The sequence below is a fragment of the Ictalurus punctatus genome, chromosome 1 (assembly GCF_001660625.3).
Source record: "Ictalurus punctatus breed USDA103 chromosome 1, Coco_2.0, whole genome shotgun sequence".
Taxonomy (NCBI): domain Eukaryota; kingdom Metazoa; phylum Chordata; class Actinopteri; order Siluriformes; family Ictaluridae; genus Ictalurus; species Ictalurus punctatus.
Window position 1 is genome coordinate 20,371,568 of NC_030416.2, and position 10,000 is coordinate 20,381,567.

At 38.0% G+C, this 10,000-nt stretch overlaps 3 protein-coding genes across 4 annotated transcripts in view; all 3 read right to left on the reverse strand.

Moving 5' to 3' along the window:
- Positions 1–598: 598 nt before the first annotated feature.
- bves (blood vessel epicardial substance) lies at positions 599–7,602 on the reverse strand. 2 transcript variants are annotated; one of them, XM_017474049.3, is made up of 8 exons: positions 7,433–7,601; positions 6,692–6,897; positions 5,693–5,817; positions 3,401–3,588; positions 2,883–2,991; positions 2,542–2,709; positions 2,283–2,409; positions 599–1,049 (listed from the first exon to the last, which is right to left on the reverse strand). In XM_017474049.3, the coding sequence occupies exons 2-8, from the start codon at positions 6,879–6,881 to the stop codon at positions 934–936; spliced, it is 1,023 nt and encodes a 340-aa protein (XP_017329538.1). In that variant the 5' UTR covers positions 6,882–6,897; positions 7,433–7,601; the 3' UTR covers positions 599–933. The 2 variants fall into 2 exon arrangements, with proteins under 2 accessions (XP_017329538.1, XP_017329624.1); XM_017474135.3 differs by lacking the exon at positions 599–1,049 and adding an exon at positions 1,917–1,946 and having other exon boundaries at positions 7,433–7,602.
- Positions 7,603–8,513: 911 nt separating this feature from the next.
- popdc3 (popeye domain containing 3) overlaps positions 8,514–10,000 on the reverse strand; it is a 3,076-nt gene continuing 1,589 nt past the window's right edge. Inside the window, exons 2-3 of the mRNA XM_017479910.3 lie at positions 9,262–9,370; positions 8,514–9,146 (exon numbers count right to left, since the gene is read on the reverse strand). Of these exons, the coding sequence (XP_017335399.1) occupies positions 8,901–9,146; positions 9,262–9,370 (355 nt within the window). The 3' untranslated portion in view covers positions 8,514–8,900. The remainder of the gene's footprint in view (positions 9,147–9,261; positions 9,371–10,000) is intronic.
- Positions 9,262–10,000, reverse strand: part of stx12l (syntaxin 12, like) — a 20,711-nt gene continuing 19,972 nt past the window's right edge. The window contains exon 13 of the transcript XR_008396954.1: positions 9,262–9,370. The gene's annotated coding sequence lies outside the window, so the exon portion shown is untranslated. The remainder of the gene's footprint in view (positions 9,371–10,000) is intronic.

Sequence of the window (10,000 nt, forward strand, 5' to 3'; positions counted from 1 at the left end):
AAAGGGGAGGGGTAACATGTGCTTCCTCTGAGACATGTGAAACCAGCAAACATCATTTTGAACAACTGCTCATGTTGTAAACAGCTCTCTTGGAGGAAAGCGCAATCTGTCCTGTTTGCCGTACATGAGGTTACATGGAGACAGTATGACTGGCTGGTGATTACTGTTATTGACGGGAGAGAAAGCATACCATCCCTCCCAACCAGACCACATGGACAAGTTTGCTCTTTTGGCTCCTGGCCACAGATGGCTGTGGCTATTTGGATTTGAACTTACAATCTCTTGACGATATGGTGAACACTTTTCTGTTGCACCACTGATGAACTCCATGGTGACCACATGTTAATTATAAATGCACATCTTTCAGGGTGTATTTGTCATTTAATTAAAGTACAATCCATATGTAAAAGAAAGCAACAGGGGGAAAAAAAAGTTAAACACCGTGTTTACATTTGCTATCATATATGTACCAAAGTGATAAGCTAAATATTGATTTCAAATACATATTGAATGAAATTCATTATATATATATATATATATATATATATATATATATATATATATATATATATATATATATATATATATATATACACACACACACACACACACACACACACACACACACACACACACACACACACACACACACTTATGTGCCTCTTGCTCTCAGTGGAAACACAATGAATTTGTCAAGCCATTCCAGAGCAAGCACAACCTGAGATAAGATGCAGCTGTGCTTTCAAGAAATGAATCTCTGCTTGGGCATGCTGTCTATAATGTATATTACATAGAGAATGTGTAGGATAGTAACCTAGCCCCAGATGTAATTTCTGATCCGTAACGGTCTGCATCATCTTCACAGAGTGGTCGAACAAGTTGAGGCTGCAGTAAAAGATTCAGTTGAGACTGCAAATCACCTGCTATATCATCCTACACCTCTTCTGGGTTGTTTTGGGAGTCATTAGCTGATGCTTCAAAAACATCATCTTCCATGGCTTCTTCAATTGGTTTCATAGTTGTGGTGGCCTTGCCAAGTGGATTTTTTTCTGAAAATAGGATGTCCAATGTCAAAAATGAGATGCATTGACAATGTTTATATTTTTAGGATATATTTAAAATATTTATATATATTTAACCTTGTCACTTTGTCATTTCAATCACATGCAGTTGCATTAATTAATTTATATATCAAATAAACTGCATATGTATCAGTTAAAAAAAAAAAGGCCTGAAGAGTAAGATTCAGTCCTTACATGTAGTGATTTAAGGTAACTTATGCAGGATGGTGATATATTGTGTGCACATTTTATAGATGTTTTTATAGGTATGCATCACACTTATGAAAAACTAATAATATTGTGCTTTTCACAACAATTTAAAATATAAATATTGAATATAAAATTAGCCATCAAATTTTTTTTTAGATTTTTTACAATGTGTGTGTGAATCTTGGTTTAAAAAAAAGCTGGTTTATTTGTATACATTCAGTACGTACCAATGTATCAAGATAGAATATTATATTTTGCCCATATTATGTAACATTCAATATTCAGAGCTTCAAGCACATATGTAATTGGGGGGGGATATCTAGTTGTCTTAAATATTATATTACTGGATACAATACTATTTTAAAGCAGTCATCAACAGAACAGTAGTGAAACTCTTCATAAGCTAAGCATTAGTTGCAATGGGTCCATAATAAGTTGAGTTATAGGTTTGTGACTTGTGATGCAGGATGAAGTTAATGAGGTGAGGTCCAAACTGACACACCTGGCACACTTTCAGTACACTGGGAGGCAGTTAGGAATTTACAGGGAAATGCATCAAGTCACTTGGTTACATTTGAGCTGATAACTGGGTGATTTGGGGATTGGGGAAGAAAATGATGGTGAGAGGAAAATAAAAGGTCTTACAGCCCCATCAGGTGCGATCTGAGGTCAGAGCTAAAGGAGGGACAGGAGGAAATAATATCAGAGAAACACTGACATAATAACATGAGCCCATGTGGAAGGAGAAGAGCACCAGACATTCAGGTGATGGTAATGGACCATGCTGGAGGTGGAAATCATTAGGCTATATAAGTGAAAATAGATATTAAATTGTGTTCCATATTTGAATAGGAAAATGAGAAACTGAGAGAAATGATGATATCAGATGTGAATTGGGCATATTATAAGGCACAAATATAGTAAGTTAAAGCTGTAGCAAGATTAGCATTAGTGCAAAAAGCTCATAAGTGGTGGTGTTAGCAGGGTAAGACTCTTGGATTGATGAACCACCTGATCCGCCTCTCAGAATCTGATTAAGCACGTCATCTGTGTCACTGGTGCTGGCCATGCTGTTTCTCATCTGCATCATAGAGAGCTGGGAGCACAAACTTGGCTGCCTCTCCATCTTCTTTACTGCCTGAGAAATAGTGACATCATAGTAATAACCACTGTCAGGATGTGCATCCATGCCATGCACATCAACGGTATCATAATTATATCAGAGTCAGAGTCATATAATCATTATCATCACCATTCATGGTCATCTTACCTTGTCACTAAGAGTGGGGTCATTCAGGGAGTACAGCTTGTTAGTAATGTCCTTGCCAATAAGGTACCTGAACACCTCATTCAGAAATGAGTCAGACTCCAGAAAATAAGTCAGCCTTTCTCTAGACCAGCACAGGTATTTGCAATTTTCCTCAGCTGTGATTGTCACCTGTCAGTAAGTAAATACTCATCAATGTTACATCATTCCATAGCTCTGAATTCAGCAATCCTGCCAGCATAAGGACAAGCTGTTCCCCGTACACCCTCTGATGAAGGCTATGCTTTTACCCGTACTAATTTAGATGTGGACAGAGATTCAACTTTTAGTTTTAAGGACATTACCTGGAACTTTTCTCCCCTGTTCAGCTGTGTTGATCTGAACTCAGGAGAGTCAATAAAGGCATTGGTGTAAATGTTGTGAAGAAAATGCCCACGATATGACACCTTCATTCTGTAATAAAAGCACAGGCTTGTTTATGAAATATGGTGACAAAAGTAATCAGAAAAAATACGGAGGAAGTTACAGAAAGCAAACACGATCAATGCAAAAAAATGTGACTCTTAGAAACTTAAATGTTGGAATGAAGGACAATATTTCCTCTCCATATACGATTATTCAGCTGAGTGCAAATCATTTGTATAGGCATTTTACTCAAGTTAAATTATCTTGCTAGAGAAAAAAAAACAATTTAAGATATAAATTATCAAAACAAAAATGATCTGCAGAAGGGTAAGATTATCTTGCACAGTTCTAGGTAATAAAACCGATCTCTTAAAGAAAAAGTATTGGTTTATTCAAGCTATTTCACTTTTTAAGCAGTTGTTTCCCCACAGTGCTAGTATTCTCTTGAGCCACGTACTTCCCCTTGAGGAGAATGCTGAGGCGCTCATCCACTGAGGTCTTATCCTCAGCAGCATACACCTGGCCTTTCTTAAGGGTCTGGATGGTGCAGAACTGGCCAGTCAGCCTCTGGAACAAAGCTTCACGTACATGCAGGGGTTCAAACATCCGCTTATACACTGATCTCAGCTCCCGGTCGATCTTAATCTAGGAATGAATAAAAAATGACCACCTCAAAAATTACAAGCAAAAAGGTTTTGTATCCACAAAACTTTATAGAGGGGGAGAGAGCAATGAGGTGTGATGGACACAGGCATCTCAGAGGCATGACCTGGTTTTATAAAACTTCCAGAGTAAAAAAATTAACCTCACTTTCCAGTTGACCCTGCAGCATCAGTGTGGTGCATCACCAAAAAAAAAAAAAGTCAATCCTCCAATTTTGGAAGGGTCCAGATGATTTTCTTCTAACAAATTAAACAATCACAGACATCCATCACCGTGGCTTTTTGAAGCATTAGTATAAGCATAGATAAATGCTGAATTACACACTAAAATTAATCCCAATCCAAATTTAATTGCAAAGCACAAGACTGCTGAAATTATGCTAAAGGTCACAGTTATAAGGCTCTTAACAGGAAACAATTTGTCTCGTGCTGCAAGTTGACATTATGCAACTCAAAACATTATTCATAATGCATTGAATACATGCATTTACATGTAGTTTTACAGAAATCGGGGTGTAGATCTAAATAATGAACAAGCCAGAGGCAACAGTGGTAATTCCTTGAGGAAAAAAATCCATATCCATGAGATGGAGTAAGAAGTAACCCTGAGAGGAACCAGAATCAAAATGCAAAAGGGAACCCATTCTCTTATGGATTACACTGGATGTGATTTTGATCATTATAGTCATATAGTAAAAAACTAAATTTACTGAATATATATATAATGTTAGGTATATGAAAAATGTGAAAATAATTCTAAAAGTTATTAAATCCTGAGCATTTCTCTCTTTTATTTTTGTGGATAGCACCTTTAAGATCTGTCATCAAACCAGAAAATAATTTTTATTCCACTGAGATCCAACAAAAAGCCAATGAAGTCATTCGAGCTTATTACAATTTACAGTATGATAGTTGTTCTGCATAGTAGATTTGCCTAAACACATATTTTCAACACACTAATGTCCTTGACCTTGTTACAACCCGCTATCTTGGGATGGGAAGTTTTTGTGTGCTGTGACATATTTTGTGTGCAGGTCCGAACTCCCTCCCAGACTTTCCAGCCTGCCCTAGCCTGCCTTGCTCCCGCCTCCCAGGATGAGCTAACTGGATGGTGGCCATATTTAAAGAGTAAGACAGAGTGAGAATGGTGTGGGATGTTGGAGGTGGTTACATGTGTAGGTGTTTAGAGATTGCCTTTGGTTGTGCTGCTTGTATGCTATTTTCTGACTGCTGTTCTGGCATTTGACTTTTGCCTGGTTTTTGGACTTTGAGTTTGGTTGTCCCTGTATTTGTTCATGTGTATTCTCTTCACTATTGTATATATGTTCACTTAGTTCACCGGCAGTAGGGGTGTGGCTGCCATTTCTTTTGGGAGAGGGTCCTTTTGTCTCTGTTTTTTTGTTTAGGTAGTTAGGGAAGTATCCTTGTATTTTCTTTCTTTTCCTTTTAGGTAAGCTAGCTAAGTAATAATAGAATTCTTTTGTTTATTGTTTTGGCCTTGGCCCACCCTGAAGTTACGCCTGTTTGGTTAATTTGTACAGTTATATGTATATAATTGTCTGTTACAATATACCACAACCTTTTTCACACAACCTTGTTTGTGTTGTTATTCTTGGCTTCCCTTATTTAAAGATCAATCCAATTGAATCCCGAGCTGGTTACTCTGTGCGGCCTAACCTAGACTGGGCCGTAACAACCTACTTGATATGTACACAATATGATAAATTGTTATGACATATTGAGGCAAAGGATGGGAGAAAATTGCAGACATTATGGTCAAATGCTTAGAACTTAAATAGACAAGACATATCACAGTAAAAGCTAGCAGATAAATGTGTCTGTATATACACCTACAGTATAAAACTCAGATGAATTAACTGATGATGTGGGGTCAGCAGTTAATAAACTAGTGGGGCAGTGCAAATCCAGTCAGGATGGACTGGGAGATGACATAAATAAAAAAGACCTTTGATTTGGATTCTTTCATCTACAGCTTTGTATGGGAATGTACTGTAAAATGGTACAGTAAACATACAGAGCCAAATACATTTTTTATCAAAGAATGTACATCAGCAGTCAGTACTCACAGGTCTGCGTTTGTACAACAAGTAGAATAAATGCATGAAGTTGACTAGGAGAAAGACGGCATTCCAAACCATCACATCTAGTGTGCACCTGTACAGAGCAGCCCAGGTTATAAACAAGCAACAACCTGCAAAAAAAAGTCACAGTCACATCAGGCAAACAATCTGTAGATTTGCACGAATATATTTTAAACACATATAGGATTTAATTAGCAGCGCAGGTTTGCAGACAGTGGAGCATTTGGGCAACAATGGAAAATCCACAGCAAGTTTCAGATTCAAACTAATTTAAATTACACTTCAAACAGAAAGAAAAGCCTTGTTTACAACTTTGCATTCCGAGTAATCTAGCTATAATTTAATGGCCAATCATTTAATTGACAGCACTAAAAGGTTTGAACAATTTAATAGTAATCTGCAGTGTGTCTTGTATATCTGTACATTGCTCAAAAAAATATTTCAAAATTACTTCCTCCCAGCATATGCTTCAGTCATCTGTTTTTCTGAATGCACCATGGGACAAATTCCCACTACTCTTGTAATGAAAATTATTTTTCTTAAATTTCAGCATGTTTACAATTGTGAATGTTCCTGCTAGAACCCTAAACCCTGAACACATAATTTACAAACTAGAATGTGAATGTTTGTGCACTAATGTCTTTGCACTGTGTGTGCACATGTGTAATAGTTGTATTTATTATGTGTATTTAATGCCCTGTGTTCTTTGACTATTATAGTGCCCAAATATCCCCTTGGAGAGAAATAATATAAGTATGTCTATATCTATCTAAAATATAATACATCTATCCATTTAATAAAACACTGGCAACCTTATTTCTTTCTATAAACATGTAATTTGTTAAGGGAGAAATCAATGAGGGAGAAAATAACTTTGTACACAACAAATGTAGTCTGCACCAGCTACATCTGTGAGACTGCAGCAAGGAAATAACCATGCGAGGTGGGTGTATGTAGTGGCCAGCAGAGTGCGCTCAAACTGACCTGTCATCAGTAGAAGTCTGAGGAAGATCATGTGCAGGCCCACAGTGGTGGGAATGAGCAGGCCCACAACTAAACTCAGGTTGCCCAGATGGAATAGTAGATGATGAGCTTTCTCCCACTCCTGACAGGATGTAACATTTTCTGCCATCTCCGAGTTACCATAACTGGCTAAATCTGGCATGACGGACATTCTGAACTGCAATAAGCTGGAGTGGAATTTAGTGGGAAAATGGCACTGTTTTAGAACCACATGTGAAAAATATACCATAAAACTCCACACCATAAAATGTATATGTATAGACATTCAGGGCTTTCATTTTACCATAAAGAGCATTTTAGTAGTGGCTCAATTGCTAAATTGTTCAAGCTCACACAACACAGACCAACGTGCCTAGTATAAACCAGCAAATAGACCGACGTTATTTTAAAAAGCTTCTTTTAAATTAGACAAACGTCAGTGAGCTTGTGTTTTTCTACTATATTCAATCTGAATACATGTTCAGGCAATCCTAAAACCATTAAAACACAATTACACTGGGACAAAGCACAGGCGATAGGTAAATCAACAAAGAAACAAGAACACTACGCAGAATTTTAAGATGAACACAAACGAGTCTGTGAAGGGGAAAACGACAGATTCCACCTGGTCAACAGCCTGTTGTTTCTTTATTATCTTCTAGATCATAATGCAAAAACAAAACAAGAAGTACAAAATGCAGTACAAAGCTTATAAACACTTACCGTCTTCGTACTCAGTTGAAAGAAAGTATATTAATAATTCTCTGGTGGTTGAAATAGGACAGAAGGCGCTGTGTGAGTGTGTTAGTGCAGGAGAGCAGGGGGCTGCACAGTGCGAGTCGCACATTCCAGCCTGCTGACAGCCATCGACTAAAATGGGCAAGAAGCTCACACACTGACAAACAGCGCCGCGCCTCGTGCACGCGCACTTACACCAAACAACTAAACCGCTAGAAGGCGCTCATCAAAAGCGAACTATACACTTCATGTCGGCATTTTGACAAAAGGATTAGACTCCTGATTATGTTACACTGTATGGCCACATGTTTTTGGACACCTGACCATAGCACTCATAAAAATCCCATTCTAAATTTAGCCCCCCATTTGCTGTTATAATAACCTCCACTCTTCGTGGGAAGGCTTTCCACTAGAGTTTGGAGTGTGGCTGTGGGGATTTGCTCATTCAGTAACAAGAGCTGTAAAAAAAAAACTGTAATGCTACAGCATACAACGACATCCTATAAAACAAAACTATGTGCTTCCCACATATGGGATGGTCAGGTGTCCACAAACCTTTGCGTATATATTGCATCTGAACGGAATGGGGAAAATAGTACCCTATAGATGCACAATTTTTGCATTGTGTTGTTATTATTTGTTTGTTTGTTTGTTTTTCATGACTTCCCGAATGCATTCTTTTTCTCTAAATTGTCACCACGTACACTCTTAGAAATAAGGTCAGACTTAAAACCCTTAAGAGTTTATTCTTCTGGAAAACCTGAGAGCTCCAGTTTAGAACACTACAATAGAAAAGGCCTGAAAACTAGAACTTTTTCTGAGCCAAGAACTTATACAAATGGCCCACTGAAGAAACCTTGAAGAACCCCTTATCTAGGAGTGTGGTGTTCGGATAGATTCGGTTAGGAAATTCAGTATGTGTTATTGTGTAACAGGGTTCAGTTTGAAGTGCGACAAATGAAAATCAGAACCATGGTCAGCGACTTAACAAAACGGAAATGATGCATTTATCAGGAAGCGTTTTCTGACCACAAGTAATCAAGACACTAGCAGCAAAAGGTGATTACAAAATCTCATTTATTCGGGTATTCAGATCTGCAAAAGCATTAGCTTAATGTCTTCTAGACTATCAGCTGAGAACATTCAAAGACATACTCAAAGTTACTAAGACATAATAATGGCAAATTTAGACTTTTTTATTTTATGCAAATAATAGAGTAAGGATGCATCAGACTTGAATTTGAGGCATGAGATATGTACTAAACATTCAACATCAGGACTATTATTATTATTATTATTATTATTATTATTATTATTATTATTATTATTATTATAAAAGGTGCAAAGGTCAAGTCTTTAGGAAATACACTTCCATCATGGACTTCCACCTGATTTCTTTAAGATTTCCTCTGATAAGAGGGAGGACATTCCAAAGCGGGGTCATAGCGTGGTTTTAACTGCTGTGTGATTTTTCTAACTTTGCCTGAGGCGTGTGGCAGAAGCTGGGTAAACGCAGATCATAGCGGAAACCGTGTGCGTCCAGCGCTCTGTCGTTCAGAGAGTACAGCTTATCGGCGATGTCATTGCGCACCACCAGCGCAAATATCTTGGCGATATATCGGTGTTTGGCAAAGAGCAAATATAACTTCTTGCGCCTCCAAACGACATATGTGCAGCGATTGTCTGCTCTTAGTGATACCTAAAAGGAAAGGGAAAAACAACAAAGCAGGTCTAGGCTAATATAAAAAGAACGCGTTGCAATATTCACGTTGTTTTTATCATTTGTATTACATATTTTTTTATTTGCGGCAAACCTGGAAAACTCCCTCCTCCGACGGTCTGAGTGAATCCCATTCAGGTGAATCCAAGAACTGGAAAGGGTATATGTAGTGTAGAAATTCTCCATTCACTGTAACACGGATTCTGTTGGAACAAACAAATTCCTCACTGACTGAATCCCGAATGGTGCCCTGCTCACTATATAAGTACATTATGAAATGACATTTTTCCAGGCCTATATATGACGTGCACACAGAGCATCATTTGTGATTCAGCCAACTCTAAAAGATCAGTAGACTGTATGCACTGTGTATACTGCCCTTATTGAAATTACACGCTCAGAAATAGAGGTGCCGAACTGTAATGGTACCATCAATGGTACATGCTTACTATGTATTTTTCACCTTTTAAATGATTTAAGATGCATAATTAAACCTTAAAGACCATGGATGTAGCCTAACTTTAGGCTATAGCTTTACCTTAAAAACTAATTAAAGCTAAACCACATGCACCTTCCCAGGTAAACGATACACACTAAAAGCGCAAAATATGTACCCTATATGTACTCCAGCGACAAGGAAAAGTACAGGTTAGTATCTTAGGGTTCTTTGAGGAAGCGTTCATATCTTGCGGCTATGGCTCAGGTGGTAGAGCGGATTGTCCACTAATCGTAGGGTTGGCGGTTCGATTCCGGTCCACATGACTCCACATACCGACGTGTCCTTGGGCAAGACACTGAACCCCAAGTTGCTCCCGATGGCAAGTTAGCGCCTT

Bases quoted from the DNA above. Each gene is read 5' to 3' on its own strand.
- bves (XM_017474049.3), bottom strand. From the start codon at position 6,881: ATGTCCGTCATGCCAGATTTAGCCAGTTATGGTAACTCGGAGATGGCA. The intron at 5,818-6,691 runs GTCAGTTTGAGC...TTTTTTTTGCAG, and splicing joins CAGACTTCTACTGATGACAG to GTTGTTGCTTGTTTATAACC. The intron at 3,589-5,692 runs GTGAGTACTGAC...ATTCATTCCTAG, and splicing joins TGTTGTACAAACGCAGACCT to ATTAAGATCGACCGGGAGCT.